Below are 19,869 nucleotides of genomic sequence, written 5' to 3'. Positions count from 1 at the left end.
ACATAGTATGGCGAATAAATCTTGTATTTGAAAAAGTCTGAATTTCAAATAGTTTGTGAAACATAAATTCTAAGAAAATATAACAAAAATCATAACCAGGGGACCTCCCGCCCACTGGCCGGGCGGGACGCCTGCTTCAGGGACCTCTTCGCAAATAAGAAACTTTTCTTATTCGCGAAGAGGCCCTCGGGAGGGGCCTGGAAATTTTTTTGGAACCTCCCGCCCGCTGGGTGGGCGGGAGGTCCCCGGCCCCACGCCTCCCGCCCGATCAAAGGGCAGGAGATACCCATTTTTCGAATTTTTCCCATCCGGCTCCTTTTTTTAAATTTTAATTTTTTTATCCCTTTTTAAAAAAAAAAACTCCAAGAAAGAACACCAACGTCACGCCACGCCACCACCGAGCCGAGGCCGCGGCCGGAGAGAGCAAGCACCCGCACCCGCACACGCCAGCAGCAGGCAGCAGCCAACGAGACCAAGGCAGCCAAGCAGAACGAAGACCGGAAGCACATCGCGCAGCTAGAAGCCTAGAAGCCAGCTACCAGCAGCAAGCACGCACGCGGCCTCGAGCAACAAGCTCCGTCAGCAGCAGCAGCAGCAGCGAGAGCAGCGGGTCGGCAGCCGGGAGCCCCGCCCCCGTCGCGACCAGCAAGCAAGCAGCAGCGCTCCCGTCACTCCCACCGATCGCTCCTCCCCTCGTCGTCCTGCTCCAGCAGCAGCAGCAGCGAGGTGAGCCAAGCTTCCCCTCCTCCCGAACCCAACTGCCTCCCTGCTCTCCCCAATACCCCCGCGCCTCGATTCCCCCCACGCGCGCGCGCGTGCGCGCAATGGGGGACCGGCAGCCAGCGCCGCCCAATGGCGTCCGTATCGCTCTCTCCCCGCTGCACCCGCCGCCGCCGTCCGGGCTCCGGTTGCTTAGGGGCGGCCTCGGAATTCGGAGCGAAACCCTAGCCCCCTGCCGCAATTCGGGGGGCAGAGCGGGTCGGATCAGGGGAGCCCTCGGGGGGCGCCCCGAGCTGGGGATTTCACAGTTTGAATTGCGCACTGTTGCCGTGCCGCAGTTTGCTACGCCGTCGGGATTTTTTTTCTTTGGGTGCTCTGTTTTTTTTTCCGCCCTCTCGCACGCGGCTGAATTTCGCGTCGGGAATGGAGCTCGTTCGTTCGAATTCGATCGGGCGGAAACCCTAGCTTTGCTCATCTCGCTTGCGTCGGAATCTAGAGTCAGGGGAGCTCGGTGCTTTGGGGGCGTTGCCTGCCCTTTATTTGCTTGTCATTTTGGTTTCAAATCTCCAGCGGCTGTGGCGCTCGATGATCTTTGCTTCTGACTGTGCGGTCCCACGATTCCGGGATCTCTGCACACGTTCACTTCGTGCGTTCTCGGTAGATTCTTGATTTCGTCACTGGCTGTTCCGTTTTCCTGTGCCGCATGAGCTCAGAAGACTTCGCTTGGGTTTTGTGCGTACGAGGTGGATAAGGTTGCAGAATTGGATGGAACAAGCTTCGTGTGGTCATGATTGCATTAGTTAGCTTCAGTCTTGCTGTTTCTGTCATTTGACATCGGATCAATTTTGGTGATCTCCTCGAGCTGCTGCTCTGCTCCTTTAGATGTCTCCAGCATGAGCAAACTTTTTAGAAAATGGAAACAAGTTCCAGCCTCTGCACCACATTCGCTCTAGGCTAAGAAAATGGAAACAAGTTCCAGCCTCTGCACCACATTCGCTCTAGGCTAAGACTATGATAAATACAAAAACTAGGCATTGTCATATATCATATATGGCAGATCATCCAGCCTATTGTTAAACCTCCACACATTATTAGGGAAGAACTCCGTAACAGCAACCTCCAATAAATGGGCAGTATGGCATGTACCTATCTTATGTCCTTGCCCTCGATAGATTTAGTTTTACTGTTTGTTGGGGTTTTTCTTGAAACTGGGCTCCCCACTTTTCATTTTGGTGTGAAGCCTAATCTTTCAATTGATCAGGCATCGATATGGAACTCAATGACGTTTTAATTCAGTACTGTTCTATTGCTTCTAAATTAACCTAACCAGGGGCAAGCAGCATCTTTTTGTCCCTATTTTCATTTGTTATACCCACTTCTGAAGCATAATTTGTTATCAATTGCAGTTAGTTCTCCTGTTGGTTTATTTGTCTACTGGGGCATATTGGATTGAGGAGCAGCAAAAATTGAAGAACCCAAGAATTACTTTGAACTTAAATTTATGTCCTGATTGTATGGAATCCTATTTCTGAGAGATGCCATCATCGACACCACCGCCGCCACAAAATTTGCTCCCACTACCATCACCGGTGGTTGGGCAGAGCACTCGTATTAATCTCGGGGAAATCAAACTAAAACTAGTTAAGAGGATTGGCCCAGAGCAGACAAAGAAGTACTTTGAGCACTTGCAGAGGTTTTTGTCTTCGAAGCTGAGCAAGACTGTGTTTGACAAGCTCTGCCTCACAATACTTGGTCATGAAAATGTTCGGCTTCATAACCACCTCATTCGCTCTATTCTCCACAATGCCTGCCAAGCAAGCGGGCCACCAACAGCCAGTGCACCTAAATCAATTGGAGTTGCCAAGAATTCAAATCATGTCTTAGTTCCACCAGTTCTGGTCTCTGACAATGGTGATGTTCCACGGCGACATGTGAAGGCCCACTATCCACAAGGCAGAAATGCAGATGCTGTCCAGGAGAATGGTGTTGTGCATTTGACCAAACTGGAGAGATTTTCGCAGTCTCAACAAATTGACCTTGTGGAACCACTGTCCAAAAGACTACGCGTTGAAAATGCATATTCAAAATTATCTGACCCCCCAAATAGCAACTGTTCTGATGTTGTTGGCAGAGAAAATATGGAAGCGATTGCACAGAATGCTCTAGATCCAATAACTGCCCCACTAGGGATTGCCTTCTGCTCTGGTCATTTTGGTGGGAGTTGGAAAACTTTGACATTTTCCTCTAGCGCTGGCGGTGATAACTCTTTTTGCTGTTATGACCTTGGGCAGCTGTGTGACACTTCATCACTGAAACAGCGGATGGGGAGAATAGCAGAAACAGAAGGGTTGGATGGTGTTTCATTAGATTGTGCTAATTTATTGAATTATGGAACCGATTTATTCTTGAAACGTCTTATTGGATCTTGTATTCAACTAGTTAGAGCAAGATCTCAGCATGATCGAATAAATCAGATGGCACTAAAGCAACAGTTAAGTCGAAAGCTTATAAATGGTGCACAGCTGCAAAATCAGGTGCATGGTCGAAGTGCCAATACATGCCCACAAATCAGCTCAATTTCATTGCAAGACTTCAAGGCTCAATCAGAGCTAAATCCTCAGCTGCTTGGAGTCAACTCATCACTGCTACTTGAAAAAATGAATTCATATGATTAATCAGTTAGGATCCAAATGAATTAATCTTTCTACAGAGATTAATCTTTGCCAAGCAGGCAAGAGGATTGCAAGCTTGAAATTCTATCTGGGTCACATGCACCGACAGCCAAATGGTATGCGGATGTCTGCATATTTTCTCATGCAACAAGAGGCCTGAACCAATGCCCCCTGTTTCTGGTGTGAATTGTAGCACACTCAGAAAATGCATCGAGCTGAGGTTGGAGTTCCGTGCACCATGGTGATGAAGTCTCAGCCTCGCCAGCTAGCGTGCTTCTCCACAACTTTTCTGGTCACAGCAATGTCCTGACTTGCTTCCTGGCATATCTGCAGCTGAGGTGTTTTTACCTGTTTTATCTCTCTTGCACTGCATCAAATCCAAGCCTGCCTCCATAACTTACTGCAGCTGAATGTTGCTTCCTGTTTCATCTCCACTACTCCAAAGGATGTTTTGACATTCTTTGTCTTGGATGTAGCAGACACCAAATCTTCTCAGCTTGGTGTTTCGTATGATGTCTGGTGTACATTTTCATAATTTGTTGATGGGCAGTGGAAGGTGCTAATGAACGTTGTACAGTATCCTGCTTCTGGTGAACTCCACAGCTCACTATTAAGACTGCTCCATCAAAATAAGTGAAGATTTCATAGCTTCTAAGACTGTTGATTATACAAAGACATCAATGTTGTGCTCTTATGCACCAAGGCAAGATTGCACATACAACAATGGTGGTGCAGGGCGCAAAACAGATTTAGAACAGAGCCTTCCAACATAAAGAGAAATGATCTGTAAGTCTATTGCACTAGTGTGGTATAAATTGTTACACTTGTGCTTCGGAGCATGTAGATACTACAAAAATTGATGAATATTAGCTTATTATGCTTTGTTTCAATCTTAGAGTGCATTCCCCCTTTCTTTCAGAACTGATAAAAGTTACAAAATAAGCCATACTCTGGGAACAATTTTGCGTGCTGTTTAGTTGTTGTAGTTAGTCCATAAACTGTCGAAGTACCTGTTTCCCAGTCTCCTTTCTATTAGGTTATGTAAATAAAAAACATGTATTCCATTATTGACTCTTTGTTCCTTCATCTTAAATGATATGGTGTTCTATTTTCGGCTGTTTTACTTTACTTTGTGTTGCCACCTACTATGCGTAATCAGAATTTCGAAATCAGTACATTTTGCTCTGCATGAAATGAAAGGCAATCAAATTAATGCATGCTTATATATATTTTGGAGATGGGGATGTCATGCAATATGTCTTTAAGTAATATTTTTCTTTCCTTGAATGTTCATGGTGCATATTTTTTTTCTCTCTAATACTCAGGAGAGCTGCGCATCATTGCATTAAGATAGGAAGGAAAGGCCAAAATAGCCGCACAACACACTCCACACACACCCTTGAGCTTTAGACTGTATCGCGCCCATGAAAAACTAACACGATGACCCTAGTCCTTGGTGCATATGTTTGAACTTCAAATAAATTAGTAGTGTGGAAGTAGAATGATTTTAACTAGCATGCGCTTTACTTGCTGAATTACGTTAACACATTGAAGATGCATCGAATGCAAACTCACATCTAGGTGATCATGCAAACTTATAATGTGGGGTGATTGGATGACATTTAGATGTACTAGATTTAACTAGAGTGGAAAACTGCATCAATTGCAAACATCCCCTCAAAGATAGAAAGATCACAAAACCATTATAATGAATGGTGGTGTGTCAGCCTGATTGTGGTGTTGTGGGCTAAGTGAGAACAAGATCCAACTTAGGTTATTGTAATTCATATTGGGTACTATGACTGAAACTTGGACTTTAATTTTGCGTTACTCAATTATTTTATCAAATTGAGCAAGGTCATATTAATAACATAGCAAAACAGATTGACATGTTTCAAGTTTTGCAAAAATCCAATAGATTGCTACATAATATGTTCAACTTTTAAGAAATACAGGCACAGCAAAGTCTCTGGCTCCACATTGTTGGATTAAGCACAAAGGAATGAAATCTGAAACATCGTGGAATTAAGAGATGCAACAGATTTGGGTTGGGCGAACCTTATAATCTCTAGGGATGCTTATGGATAAGATGCTTAGAGATGAAAAGCATTTTTTTTGAGAGGTTATATGAAAAGCATGTGCTAGTGGCCGGGCACCTTTGGTTGGAAAATTTGGTTTTCGCATCTGTGAGACTGTCCCAAAACTAGTTTTTCTTTTTCATCACATAATCATATGTACACTGGAGCTTGGACAAGTTACTGGTCCTAACTTGCAGAAGTGTATAAATGTTCAACAGCAATTTCACTCAATTCCAGAACAGTAACTGTCACGTGGATGAAATGAAACATATGGATATCCACTCTTCACAATAACCACATCTACACTAGTTTTTCTTTTTCATCACATAATCACATGTACACTGGAGCTTGGACAAGCTACTGGTCCTAACTTGCAGAAGTGTTATAAATGTTCAGCAGCAATTTCACTCAATCCCAGAACAGTAACTGTCACGTGAATGAAATGAAACATATGGACATCCACTCTTCACAATTGAATACATATTTTCATGAATCAGAGTGGCCTTTTACTTCATGATACGGAAGAAGGTTTGTTACTAGTGCTCCTTCAGTGCCTCACGACCATTCTCACTCTCGGCCAGACATGGCTGTCTCAAACCTCCCCACCAAGGCCATTACCTTGTTCTTCCTCTCCTGGATAGGCTTGTCCCTGCCCTCCTCTGTGGCTTCATTGCTCCTCCGATCATCCTTCCTCCATCTCTGTGCCATCTCCGTGGTCTTCGCTGGCAGCATTATCTTATTTTCCTTAGGTTTGGCCTCTTCTTGTACTATTAACTTGGGTTCAGCAACAGCATCCTTTAACTCAGTTTCACTGTCAGCTTCTTTTAATGCAGTTCCACAGTCAGCTTCTTTTAACTTAGTTTCATCAATAGCTTCGTTTAACTCAGTGTCACTGACAGCTTTATTTAGTTCTGTCTCATCGACAGATTCCGGACTGACATCTTCACTGGTAGCTTCTTTCAGGATGTTTATATCGCTGTTGATTTCAGCATCAGCATTGTCACATGGGTTCAAGTTTTTATTGTCTTTCCCTTCACGTTTCTCTTCTAAATTGTCCCCTGTATTCTCATTCTTGTATTCCTCCTGAGCAGAGGATGGCTTGCTATTCACACCCACAGATTGCAGATCAACAGGGTCAGGGAGCTGTTCTTGCAAGTGCTCTTCTATGGAAGAGGTGCTTATACTCTCTGTCTCATCAAATTCCATCAACAGCTCGACATCTTGCTCCTCGATTTTTGGTGTCTCTATTTGTCTTGCCAGCCCACTTCTTGTCCTCTGGGTAGAAACATAATTTTCACACCCCGTTCTTCTCTTTGCTATAGAACCAGGAGCACAAGTCGAAGACACAGCTTGAGTTTTTCCAGCTCCAAGAGGTCCCGCCGTTGATTTCTGAGTTTTCAGCTTCATGGAAGATGTTGCCATCTTCTCGATACCAGGCCTTGTAGAGAGGTTACCCTTCTGCACGGTTGATGCTGATTTTGCTGTCCTGGTCATATCCTTAGATGAGGCGTTTGGTGTTGCAAGGGCTGCAGGCCACACAGATGTGGCACCAGGCTTTTCTACTTTTCTTATTGTGTTGGCTTGCTTTGCACTGGCCAGGGAAGAAGCGGAGTGGGGTGTCTTTCCATGGGTGGAAGAAGAGCCTGAGCCAGATGTGGACCGGGATGAGGTGGTGCGAGCACTGACTGACGATGAGGGTCGACAGGTGTTGGATGAGCTTGAGGCAAGGGATGGGGATAATCTGCGATCAGGAGAAGTTGGGACGGACCTTGCACGCCTCATCCCTTGGTCAGACTCACTGGATTTGAGCCCTGTGGACATATTCCGGACGCCCTGGATGACCCTAGCATTTGGTTGAGGCTCCCTCCTTGATGTTGCCATTGCATACAAGCTATTCTGCAAACAATTAAAAAATGCAAAAAATTAATTATGTTGTCTGCCTCTGGGTTATGAACTGCAACCATTTTGATGCCATCACTGGAAAAGGTACTAGATTAATACCATAATTGGGCTTGATGACTAGCAATTCAACATGTTATGAATGCTTGTATCTTTTCATGTGCAGCTTCATTTAGGAGAGCAGGCAAATAAATGTGGAAAATCAACGGCAAGGCACAAAGCGAATGGATAGAAAGGAAATGGCATGGTTCAAGGTATATCATACTGATAATCAGATGAAACAACATGAATACTTTTCAGACGGGTCTTTATTAATTAACTTCTTATTTGCATTCCATGCATCACACATCATACAATCCCCTATTGACGCCTACTATCCTTGCTTTCGGATGCAATAACCAAAGAACATTCGGCAACCAGGGGGATCTCAATTACGCTGCCATTCAGCCAAGAAAGAGGCCAGGAAAATGTACCTGGGCTGATCTTGGAGCTGCTCACAAGAATCCTGAATGCTGATCAATATCTGCAATTAAAGGTCACCAATTCATGCTGAAGAGAACAGAAAGTTTGCATTGCGGTGCCCACCTTTTATGGCCTCTGCCGCCTGCACCTGGAGGATCCGGGCGGTTGCGGCGTTGAAATAGTCTGACTTTCTGAATGTTTGGCCCTTGTGCTTCCGTTTGTTGGCTCCGGTGGGCGTTCCATAAATAGTGAGCTGAGACAAACCTCCATTCATGATTCATGGTCTGTGGATCTGCCGTTTTGTGTTTTCAAGCCTAATAACGGCAGGCACGGTTACATGCTTGCCTGTCTCTGAATTTTGTTGCTGGCACGCGTGTTCCCTGCTGCACATGTTGCCATTGGAGATGACATGAGTTTAGCAGGCGATCTGTACTTATGGTGTGATGATCATTGACATGAGTTTATGCTCCTAGACAATCGTGGGCTCAATCCCTTTTGTTGTGATGATCATTGACCAAATGTTCTGAGGAACCTGTGTAATTGGTTGTCCAATATGCTCGTGCCTGTTCATCCTTCACCTGTTAAACTCCTATGATAGAATTTCTGAGCCTATTGCCGAATGTTCCTTAGGACGCGTGTCAAATATGCAAAAATGACCTGACAAATCACAAACGAACTTAGGAACCGTCAAAAGCTTCGATGGACACCCGCTGCTCTACACCTCTGTTATCAACCCTATTCTGTGCATGATATGAGTATGGCAGCAATGCACCAAACAAGGAAAATGAGAAGGTCGAGGAAAACCTACCTGAACCGTGCTTCATGGTCATTCAGAGCGTTTTACATACACATTTGGAGATCGAGAATGGTTACCCTGAAACACCGACTTTATTGTTACTTTCTGGATATGGATTTAAGACATGAATAACACAAGCTAATGTGTCAATTAACTATCTGGTTGGCGTATACAGAAATCGCACGCTGTTTACCAACCATGCTAGTTCATGCATGAAAACTATACAGAAACTTCAGAACGATAAAAGAGTCTGTCTACAATATACAGAGCCATCAACCAATTCATTCACTTCCAAGTCCATCAATAGGTGTCGGAAGGTGTTTTGATGAAAATTAATAGGAACTCAGCTGTCAATTCTACCCTCTTATGCCGTATGCCCGTATCGAGCATTCTTTAAAGAAAATAATACTTGATCTTTTGGCTTATTCACATATCAATTGGACCTCAAACTCCTGTATGTCCATAGCGCCTCCACGGGGCAAATAGTCTCAATAATGGATCAGGCTGAAGTTTTGCTGATTATATGTTTAGTCTTCCTTTTCTTTTAGAAGTTACAAATGAAGGAATACCAAATACCATTAGCTTCCACTTATCTATGATCTTTGTATCAGGGTCGCAAACCTGAATAACCTTCAGTTGTACAAGTTGTTTGCTACCTCCTCCAATTTTGGGGTTTCACGTGGACAGAGATGGTAAATTGCACTAGAACATCTGTCCAACATTCAGCTTCCCGGGTGTTGCACTCCCTGCTATAGTTCTCCATGCAAACTCTCCAATTTTGCTCCCAGTAAGTCCCAGCGAATCTTGATTGGATGACTCATCAGTCTCCTTGATCATGATATCTATGGAGACTAAACCCTTGGCAGGTCCATCCTGAGCTCTCAGGCTCCCTTCATAGGACAAAAGTTCCAAGACTTCAGCTTGGTGCATGTCTCTACAGTAGATGAGAGCTATGCCATCAGCTGGTCCATTTTGGAGATGGGTACGCACTGTGTATAACAGATAACCAAAATTGCCTTCTGCAACAGTGAAGGCTTCCTTGTCTGCTAGATTAAGAGAGCGGTACATTATCCCATTTGCTCCATTATACAGTGCGAGAATGAGATCCTTTGCATCCAAAGATGTATGTATCACTAATTCAACAAACTGCAGGAAAAAAAATGTAAGTTTGCAACTGTGCAAAACATAATACAAGAAGTTTGGAGCTAGTGACAATTTTAAGGATACCTTTTACTAGGGTTTTCTGAAAGTTTGGAGCATTCATTTCCAATTGAGAAGAAAATACAGGGGTTGGTAATTACAGAAAACGTCCTAAAGTAAATTGTATTGGAGGTCGGCAGAGTTGTTCCTCATGTGGAAGTGGGGTACCGATATGAGGAAATGGACTAACAGGGCAATGAATATAGACCATTGGCTTGCCAACACTACAAAGCCTGGAGGGGGTAAAGGTCAACACTTAAAAAACAGTTGTAAGTGCCTAAGTGGTATTGTGTTTGACCTGACCTATCAAACCACCCAAACCTTCTTCCTTTTACAGATCAGTTATGTCATCAGATGTGTCTGTTATTTGTTCATTAGGAGGCATTTTAGCTCTAAGGATTATGAGTCAATGGTACATTGTGACCATTTGATCATGGGGTTGGTGGCAATCAAACTAGGTAGGAGATCATGATTCTGAAATCGATGCGAGCACACAAGAGATCATGCAGGACAGATCTCATGCCTCCCTCGTGAGGTCCTATCTCACTCGCAGTCTCCAGTCTCCTTCAGTTTTCACCGCCCTAATGATCGAATTGTGTCAATGGATTTGTAAGCGCTGAAAAGACCTGTAATGAATTTGGTGGCACTACAATAAAAGAAAGATTTTTTTTGTTTGTTTGGGGGTGGGTGGTGGGGTGGAGGTGTTCAATCCAAAATGAAAGAAAAATAAAATCAAGTGTTAGGCAGACACATGGTGCCACCATGGCAGTGTTGGGTGTCCAAAGCAGCAGGGTTAGGCATGCAGACAAGACAGTATGTGCGGTGAGCCACTTAACTTAACTGTCTTCTATAGTTTCTGAGACTGGAAACCTAGTTGCACATGAGTTGGATGACTTCCCATGCAAAATACTCAAGATGAAGACTAATTATCATAAATTGCCGACATATTGGTGTGATAATGAAAATGCTCGAGAGCAGCACAGAGAAATGTCTTATAATGGCATTAAACAAACAGAAGGTGGCATGTAGGGAGTAACAAAGATTGATCCACATTCAAATAATGGTCCATTTCAGAGTTTGTATTATTGGAGCTAGAGAAGAGTTTGCTCTGGATATGTTACCCAATAAATCAACGCCTCAGCTAAAATTCAAATCCTAACCTAACAAATGACCAGCATGTCATTAATTATCATGTGTCTGGTCACGATGGTTGAATGCATCATCAGTTTCCCTGTACTTAATTTTTAGACACTGAGCCATGTGAATTACATCATACTGCATCATATAAATGGTAGGCACCTGCAAGTGCTTAAAATGTGTTAAGACTACCTTGAGGAGCATACATGATCATTATAGTTGGATCAAGATGTCTCTAGATTTCTAGGTGTTCCTTAGTTGTAAAGTTGAGGTTGTACAAGTAAATTAGGATTTTACTACTAGCTAATGTTTAGCTAATGGTGATTTGTCATTGTGTATGACGGTTTGTAAGTCCTATAAAAGGACATGTACCCCCATAGTCTATGTAACCTTTGTGAGTGAATAAAGAGCATACTTTTAGCTTCATTGGTTCCTCACCATTGCATCATTCTTCCTTCCCAAACTAGTTAGTCAGGTCTAACAAAATGTAACTAGTTCATGCAAGTCATTGGTGACATAAGCAAACCAGAGGAAATAAACACTCGAGAAAAATATGGTGAACTGGTAGATGTGGTACCTCATTCTCATCTTTGCCTTTATTTTCATAGTGGAACTCATTAATCCAAGCCTTCTGTGTTTTTCCTGTGAAAGGTGAACTTTCGGCAGGAGGTTTCCTCCATATAAGATTTGCATATTCTGGATGATCGACAAAAGGATTTCGATTATGCTGGTAAAGGCTGCAGACTCTGTCATTTCTAAGCTGCTCAGGTCCTGATGGTGGATCGAGTTCATTCCACCGTAGAAGAGCTGATAGGAGACCCATCTTTCTTCTTTCTTAAAGAACAGGCAGAAATTTGGTAAATAAAAGAGCAAAAAATCGTTGTGATTAAATTAAGTACAAAATGATTAAGGTGTAACGTGCAAGCGACTTGTCTAATATTAATATCCTTGTTGCAACATAATTAGTTTGGTACGAACTATGAACAAGCACTATATTTTCCATGAGGTATCTGCCAAGTACTAGGATTAAAACCTAAATATAAATATCCTTTTGAGAAAGTACTTAACGAATACTTGGTGAATCAGAAAGCTCCAGATGTGGAGTTCCATCCTTCTGGCCAGATCCATAGCTTACTGCCATGTACATCAGGGACCTAGCTACATCTCCACGCACCTGATGCCAACAAAAAAAAGGGAAAGATTGTAGTGCCAACAACACAGCAAACGAGTTCATATCTGGAAGCCACTTCAACTGGTGTTCATTTACAAGTGAACCCACCTGATGCGCCTGACTTCCCAATGCCCTTGTAACTATGCTAAACATTCCAGATAGTAGTTTAATACGATTCTGAAGTTTAAGTTACTTCTAATTTAGATATTCATTATTTCCCTCCATTGGATTAAACACATATAATTCCTGGTTCCTAAATCCGAATATGTACTTTCCAATTCAAATGTCAGCATTGTTTTCAAATTCAAGGATAGATATAATTTTCTCTACAAGAGTGAATAATTAGGCATATAATTCACAAACAAATAGTTAAACCTGATACGGAGGTGCCCACTTTTCAGCGTCTGTCTCAGTGTTAGGTGCGGCTTCACGATTTGCTGGCCGTACACAATTTATTGATGTGGCAGTACATTCTCCAAAATATTTGTTTCCCCTTGAAGAGTTTACTGAAAACAGGATTTGCACCTTGAGAAAGACAGTCAAAATTCTGTGCTGCATGAATTAATCCATTTTGAATTATAATTCCTTTGCTTGCAAAAGTTTAGGCTATGATTTAGATGTAGGGGGCAAATGTCTCACTTTTTTCTCTCGATAATGATGGAGAGGTGCATTTCGTTTCATTAAGAGGAAAGAAAAAGTACAATGGAAGGGGCATATACCCTCCAAAAAGGCCAAACACACCCACATTCACACCTCTTTAGGCCATAATTTAAATAGGGGGAAAATGTAACACTTGAAACAAACACAATCCTGGTGCTGAGGTTTTCCTTTTCCTATAAATCATGCCTAGTGGCTAGTGGTTGAATGTATTGCATTGTTTAATGACAGAAACCTAGCTGACCATTGACATCCGCAGGACGTATGTTGTGAAGATCAGTTAGCAATGGGCCATAAGTTAGGCCATATGATCGAGGCCACAAGTGTTCCCCTGCACAGTAAAACATACAACATTTCTGTTAAAGAAAAACATAAAGATAAGTGTGCATTGTCATGTCTAGACGTCAATTTTACTCAGAAATGTAACTCACTATTCCATCCATCTGGTTTGCCTGCTAAGATCTTCGGCACTGCTCTCTGCGAGTATATCTCAATCCTACAAGAAAAAATAGAGCCTCAAAAATCAACACAGAATATGGGAACCAGCTTCCAGTTCTGCACAGAAAACATTAGCACCCATAATCTGTTACAGTTACAGAGCACACCATACACTTCAGATGAAGCCTCAGGGTGTTCTGCATCAGCTGCATCAAGAATCTTGAGCGCCTCCCACACCTACAACATAAGGGTAAAAAGACACATTCTTCTTTCTCAATTCGAGCCGAAATTCCACCAGATTAAGGAGCACGAAAGCTAATTGATACTAGCTAGTAGGTTGGCTACAGGCAAACCGACATCTTTGTACTGCAGGGCGGCGTGAGGTGAGACGACGGCGGCGAGCTTCGCCCTCAGCTCGTCGCCAGCCAGGCCATCAAGGCCAGCGTAGTAGCGCCTGACATCTTCGCAGGGGTACGCGGCGGCGTCCAGCGGTGAACGCACACCCACGGAGGAGGAGGCATGGGCAGCCGGGAGAAGCGGCGGGCCAAACAGCGCGAGCGCGAGTATGGCAGCGGCTAGCGCGTGGAGGCAACGGTCCAGCCACGGCGGGAGGGAGCTATCCGGGAGCAAGAGCAACGGTGGCGCGGTGGGTCCGGGGCTGGGTTTCTTCCAGCGGCCACTACGGCAGCGACTTGGAAAGGATGGGCAACGGACGGCGAGGGAGCGGCAGGTTCTTGCTGGCACAGCGCCGCGGGCAGGAGTGGGGGAGGAAGAGGATGCGGTGAGGATGGTGGCCATGGGCGCCGGCATTGCCGCTCCACTCGGCGGCGATGGAGCAGGTTACCACTTGTACAAGCCGAACTGCCGAAGTTCGCTGATCCATATCGTCACGGACTCACGGCAGCATGTTTTTTTTAAAAGTTTTTTAATTATTAATAAATAAATAATGAGAATATGTATTTAAAACTTAAATAAATTACTTTGAGCGGACTTTAAATATATCTAAAAGTTTCATAGGGGTAGTAAAATGTATTTAGGGGAATATAACACCACAAGTGCATATGTTTAAAAAAATGAAGGTCAACCCAAATATTTTAGATAAAACACCTTTTGGTGTGAATTTGAATCAGACCACAGAGCTACATGGAATCTCTGAGATTCAGCCAATCCCAATGGCTTTGTCTAATTTTGCTTTAATTCCACGTTAAGGTACTAGTATGTATAGAAGAACAATCCTGATGGAAAGATTTTGAATAGTATGTATAGAAGAACAATCCCAATTTGAATACAAATAATAGCAGTATTGTTTTGCCACATTTCATATTTATTGGATAGATCAATAGTCTTAGTCTATATATCTAACAAGATTCATGCCTTTTAAATCAAAGGGAGTAAACATACTGCACTTCATGCGACGAAACAAGATAGTCAATGTAAAGCTCAACATTTTTAAAATTTCAACAGGTGCTCTACAATGACATGCAAAGGAGAGTTGAGTCCTAAGATGTGATGTTAATGAAACCCAAATCCAAACAGAGGAAAAATGATGTTGTACTTAGGCAACTTGAGACAATTTTAGAGTTGGAAAGGGCAGCTGAGAGAAAAAAAAATAAAGGAGGGAGTGTATTTTTTAGTAGTAAGACATATGACACGGAGAACAACATAGACTGACACATTAAACGGTACATAACCACAGGTCAGCGTATCTTATAAGCGGGTTAAAAATTCAAAAAATCGGGAAATACAGGTGATGAACACATGGGGCAGGAAAAACAAAACATCAAAACGAAATCTGTGTGGCTGCTGGGATTCGAGCCCAGGTCTCCACGGCCACAACGTGGAATTCTCACCACTAAACTACAGCCACATTTTGTTATGTCAAGGATTCATAACTTTTCTTATTCTTTAAGATCCCATCGCCTGGTCTCCTCTGTCCATCTGGAGGGTTTTTTGCTTCGCGTGGAAGAACAGGAGAAGCCCCCGCATCGCAGCGATCTCTCTCCCCAGCGCCGCCGACAATGGCACAGCAGAAGCCCCAGCCAGCCACCGGCTCGGGCATCCTCGATGCCGTCCCGCTCTTCGTCGTCGTCCTCCTCGCCGCTCACGTCCTGGCCCTCGTGAGCCTCCCGCTCGCTTTCTTCTTCTTTTCGATCCCCCCGCCGCCCCGCGCCCGCACACTTCGTTGCTTAATCCCGAACGGATCCCGACTCCTCACCACTCTCCCCGCTGGCTGCAGGTGTTCTGGATGTACAAGTTGGCCTCCGAGAAGCAGCCACCCCGGAGGAAGACGCAGTGACGCCCGCCGATCCACGCGATCGCTGGTTTGCCTCTTTGGCCGGTAAGGTTCGTTCCTAAAATTAACCCTAGGATAATTTGGTCTGGTGGGGGTTTGGAATGCAAATCCTGAGATACGTGAGCAGGGCCATTTTGCTGGATTAATTACATGGCCAAGAGAAGCGATTTATTATTATCTTGGAATCCGAGTGCTTTTCGGTGGCAGTGCTGCCTATAAATGAATTCCTACAGTTGTTAATGCATTGGGGAAAGAAAGAATGATTTTTAGGTAACAAGGTATTAACATTGTTGGTGCTGGCTGCTGCTGCAACTCTGCAAGCTGCAGCAGCAGCTCAGTGATGCTTATTAACTCAACGAGATAATAAGGGTAAAAAAGTTATCTAGTGGTTCAGTGGTTAGATAATAAGGATTAATTTGAAGAATGTGGTGGTGGTTGATTTGCAGGCTGCAGCTGTGGCATGTATGGCATTCTTTGTTTGCATGCTGCAGCTGCAGCTTGCTTATCTTTCATTTCAATTACCACTAAGGATTAAGGAATACAAAATCAATCTCTGAATCATTCTTCCATCTAGACAGGTTTCACCTGCCTGCAGGTACTTATTATTGCATTTCAATTGTACTCCCTCTTATGGGTAATCTGATACGATAATGGACGTCTTCAAGTGTCACTGTAACAACAGTGCCATTTGTGTTGTTGATAAGTACGGAAATGATACGCCTTTGATATGTTGAAGATAGAAGCATAATCTAGAAAATATTTTGTGTTTAAACCACAGATTGTGAAACTATGGTTTCAGTTAAAACATATGTAATTGATAGCCAACATGAAGAGAATCATCTATGATCAGCACCTTTGGTGCTATAATCATCTCGAAATTCAAATATTTAAATTTGAGTTCAGTCTGTTACATATGTCTGAGAGGGAGGAGGTCGGGCTGTCAAAGCAACATTGAATATGCATGAAGAGGGAGTGGGTTGCGCTGTGAAAACTACATTGAATATGCATGAAGAGGGAGCGAGTAGGGCTTTACAAATAACATTGAACATGCTTGTTCATAGATTAGAGACTACAATTGGGTAATAACTTGGGTACCGAAGGACATTCTCATTTGAGAAAGTCCCATTGATGTTTGCTGAAAATATCCTATGTCTTAAGGTGCTAGTGCAAACTGCAAAGTGACAGCTGACAAATGTCATTTTAGGTCAACAACTGACAAATTGCTCCAATGTGATGCTCAATCTTTAGAACTCACAGCATCTTAGAGAGAAAAAAATAATCTTGATTATGTTCTTAGATGTGTGACACTCAAACAAGTTGTGCCCTTTGATGTTATTTTAAGAGTGTATACATGTGTGTTTCCCATGTTATAGTAGTTCCTATTTTCTATTTTCTACTAATTTTTATGGAAAAGGTGTAGAAAATGTGTTATTTTCATAATTCCTTGGAGCTTCATCAAAAGGCAAGGTGTTTGCCTGACTCAGTTGTTTCAATCCTACATTGCAACTACATCTTCTCTTAGAAGATGAAATGTTATCATTAAGCATCAAATTTTTTTCTTCATTTGTCATACATAATCAGTGAATTGGCATCATTTTTGTCTAGTTCTATTCTTACCATGCGGATGAATCTGAACAGGAAATTTTGATGCTTTGTTCTGCACATTCTTTTATTGGCAGAAATAATAATGGTGGCATATCTAGTGTAAATGCCCTACATGTTCCGGTGTACAAATGGTACTTGCTGTGGTTCAGATGCTTGAAAGACATCATTTTTGTGCAAAAGATTTAACTTGTCTTAAGCTATCAATCCTTTGTGCCCTAGAAGGCTGGTACAATATGTAGTCGAAACTGTCATTTCATCTATTCCATGATCAGCAATAAAAGTTTTGCCTGCTTGTGTTGTCTTAAATTTGTTTTTAATCCACAAATGCTTTATATGGAAATGGTGCATGCCCTTTTTCTTGTTGTCAAGTAATTTCTTCTTTAGCCTTTAGGTGATTGAGTCTGTGCTGTTGTGTACAAGACATGTTTATAAATATTTTCAACATGTTTCAACATTCGCAAAGGCGCACACATCTTGGGAAATGCACCTCCACACCTAGTAACATGTATGTTTATGAGTGATATTTGTGCACAACATCTACCTGCATGCCTTTGTTTGGGCCAATTGCATTTTTGTCACTACTTTGAACCGTTATTGTTAACATGCAACTGTAAAAACTCAAATTGTAGATTTGACATTGGAAATCCTGGCCAACCGTGACACTTGCCACTGGACTGCCAAATTTGCTTAACGTTGTACAATTGACCTAGACACCCCCAACCTCTGTGCCTCTCATCCCAGTATCCCACCACACATAGCTGCCAATCATACCACCGCCTGCCTCCTGCACACCATTAGATCCTTTTGCAGCTTTTCATTCATAGTCACAAATCTACTCTATCTGGGCCTCCCCGCCACACAGATCTGAGCTGCCCAAGCTTACGCTCGAGCCATCAGAGTAGTCAATGAGCTCTTCTGTTGACTTCCTGTCCATGGTGCCTGCTGGCCATGTCGTCTGCAAATACCGACCTCCCAACCTCCAAAATGGTTTTACCAGGAGCACCCTCCATTATCTTCAGTTTTTGCCTCTGAGATGCTGCTGTTGGGATCCTGTTTCCTGTCCGCACCTGGTTCTGTACTGCACTGCGGAGCTCGCCCCTATCTCGCTAGTATCCGAAACAACACCACTAGGTTTGCTTTCTTGTGTGACTGAAGTTCTGTTTTTTTTTCTCGAATATGCAGGAGAGCTGCATATCATTGCATTAAGAGAGGGAAAAGGCCAAAATAGCCTTACAACGCACACCACACACACTACCCCAGAAGGGGTTTGTTCAGATTACATACGCGCCCTGGAAAACAAAGAGATGATCACCACCATTACACTGATCCCAGCTCTCAGCCAGTACGGCTGGCAGCAACCAAAACACTAAGTCTTTTTTCCCAGCCAGAAGCCATAGGTCAGCTTCTTCCTGAGCCAGGAGCAATGCTCGGTCGAGCCTGGGCGAGGCACCATTAAACACAATGCCATTTCTTGTCTTCCTAAGGGTCCAAGCGCCTAGAGCGACCAAAGTGTTAAAACCCCATCTGGCCCCTATACTGATTGAATCATGAGCATGTTGCCACCAAACAAAAAGATCAGAGTCATCTACTTGTGGTGTCATGCTATAGATCCCAAATCAGCCCAGAAGTTGATGCCAAAATTGTTGTGCAGATACACAGGCTGAGTGGAGGTGATGGATGGTCTCATCGTCTTGTTCACAGAGGGGGCAATGCTCTGGATGAGGGAGTCCTCTCCTGGCCAATCTGTCCGCTGACCAGCAGCGGTTATGAGCCACCAGCCATAGGAAGAACATGCATTTTTTCGGAGCCCAAGTTCCCCAAATCAGTTTGCTTGGTGCAAAGTATACTGATCCACTCAAAAAAGCCTCAGATCTAGTGGTGAATTGCCAGAGGCCTCTAATTGCCATTTATGCACATCTTCCACCTCTGGCTGTAATATTACTTCCTGAACCAAATCCCACACAGCAAGGAATTATGAAGTTCCTGTTTGGTTAGCTCAAAATTGCAGCAGTATCATCCGCTGATTTGTCGATTCATGGCTTTGTTCCTTTTGCACATATATTGTCTTATTAGGCTTCCATCTGTGCTGTGTATGTCCGTGAGGCCACCCCTAGAACCCAGCAAGACGAGCACCCCCATCAATGTCGTTATGTGATTCCTCTCTGCTTTCCTTGCCTCCCTCCCTTAGTCAGGCGATGGATGGCATGGTGTACAAGCTCGGTGACAGCCACAGAGGCAGGTGGTGGGTGGGAGATCTTGGTCGCAGGAATTGGCACTGGGCGGTCGAGCTCCTCTGCGAGCTTAGGGGGCTGGGTGGCTGTCTGTTGATCTAGTTTGATAGAGCAGACAGCAAGCATAGGATAAGGATGAAGATAACTTAGTCATACCACATCATGCGGTATTGTGTGTGTATTTTTCTTTTATTTTGTGTAAAAAATCAAGTTGAAGTAACCAGCTGGCTCGAAACAGTGGCAAACGGAGATGAAATATGAGCATTTCAGTAGCGAATTTGCAATTAATGCTTTTTATAGTGGAAAATTCGAGTTAGGGGTTATAGTAATTGCAAATATACAAATTGCCTTTTTTTTGTTTTCCCCAGTCATATTATTATTATTTCTTTTCCTTTTTTTGTTTTGCCTTACTCCTCTTTTTGTTAAAATACTATTTTTGTAGACCTGCTTACCATTCATTTTTCTATGCCACTAATCCTGCTCCTTTCATGGTTGTAGGTCGGATTTTGA

The 19,869-nt window shown here is 43.3% G+C and overlaps 3 protein-coding genes, 1 long non-coding RNA gene and 1 other non-coding gene across 11 annotated transcripts; 2 read left to right on the top strand and 3 right to left on the bottom strand.

Moving 5' to 3' along the window:
• The first annotated feature begins 385 nt into the window (after nt 1-385).
• On the top strand, nt 386-8,408 carry LOC112878988. Of its 5 annotated transcripts, XM_025943293.1 has the most exons (7): nt 386-726; nt 2,127-4,178; nt 6,562-6,644; nt 6,793-6,919; nt 7,070-7,456; nt 7,536-7,623; nt 7,774-8,408. In XM_025943293.1, exon 2 carries the CDS (start codon nt 2,256-2,258, stop codon nt 3,393-3,395), a length of 1,140 nt encoding a protein of 379 aa, XP_025799078.1. In that variant the 5' UTR covers nt 386-726; nt 2,127-2,255; the 3' UTR covers nt 3,396-4,178; nt 6,562-6,644; nt 6,793-6,919; nt 7,070-7,456; nt 7,536-7,623; nt 7,774-8,408. The 5 variants fall into 5 exon arrangements, with proteins under 5 accessions (XP_025799078.1, XP_025799080.1, XP_025799076.1 ...); XM_025943295.1 differs by having other exon boundaries at nt 6,793-7,456; nt 7,790-8,408; XM_025943291.1 differs by having other exon boundaries at nt 6,793-7,456.
• LOC112897066 (uncharacterized protein DDB_G0280205-like) lies at nt 6,031-7,351 on the bottom strand. Its single transcript, XM_025965260.1, has one exon. The coding sequence runs from the start codon at nt 7,349-7,351 to the stop codon at nt 6,038-6,040; it is 1,314 nt and encodes a 437-aa protein (XP_025821045.1). The 3' UTR covers nt 6,031-6,037.
• A 292-nt stretch (nt 8,409-8,700) lies between the features above and the next one.
• On the bottom strand, nt 8,701-14,099 carry LOC112878987. 3 transcript variants are annotated; one of them, XM_025943288.1, is made up of 8 exons: nt 13,588-14,099; nt 13,403-13,467; nt 13,224-13,288; nt 13,037-13,123; nt 12,511-12,641; nt 12,033-12,138; nt 11,542-11,798; nt 8,701-9,773 (listed from the first exon to the last, which is right to left on the bottom strand). In XM_025943288.1, exons 1-8 carry the CDS (start codon nt 14,038-14,040, stop codon nt 9,330-9,332), a joined length of 1,608 nt encoding a protein of 535 aa, XP_025799073.1. In that variant the 5' UTR covers nt 14,041-14,099; the 3' UTR covers nt 8,701-9,329. The 3 variants fall into 3 exon arrangements, with proteins under 3 accessions (XP_025799073.1, XP_025799074.1, XP_025799075.1); XM_025943289.1 differs by having other exon boundaries at nt 12,039-12,138; XM_025943290.1 differs by having other exon boundaries at nt 9,395-9,773; nt 11,542-11,794; nt 12,039-12,138.
• Nucleotides 14,100-15,025: 926 nt separating this feature from the next.
• TRNAH-GUG lies at nt 15,026-15,097 on the bottom strand. The gene has a single exon. It is a non-coding gene; the product is annotated as a tRNA-His (tRNA).
• Nucleotides 15,098-18,779: 3,682 nt separating this feature from the next.
• Nucleotides 18,780-19,647, top strand: LOC112879104. The gene is made up of 2 exons (XR_003225935.1): nt 18,780-19,218; nt 19,321-19,647. It is a non-coding gene; the product is annotated as an uncharacterized LOC112879104 (long non-coding RNA).
• The last annotated feature ends 222 nt before the right edge of the window (nt 19,648-19,869 follow it).

The sequence above is a fragment of the Panicum hallii genome, chromosome 1 (genome assembly GCF_002211085.1).
Source record: "Panicum hallii strain FIL2 chromosome 1, PHallii_v3.1, whole genome shotgun sequence".
Classification (NCBI taxonomy): domain Eukaryota; kingdom Viridiplantae; phylum Streptophyta; class Magnoliopsida; order Poales; family Poaceae; genus Panicum; species Panicum hallii.
The sequence above is the reverse complement of the archived record's forward strand: the minus strand, read 5'-3'. Positions and strand labels throughout refer to the sequence as shown.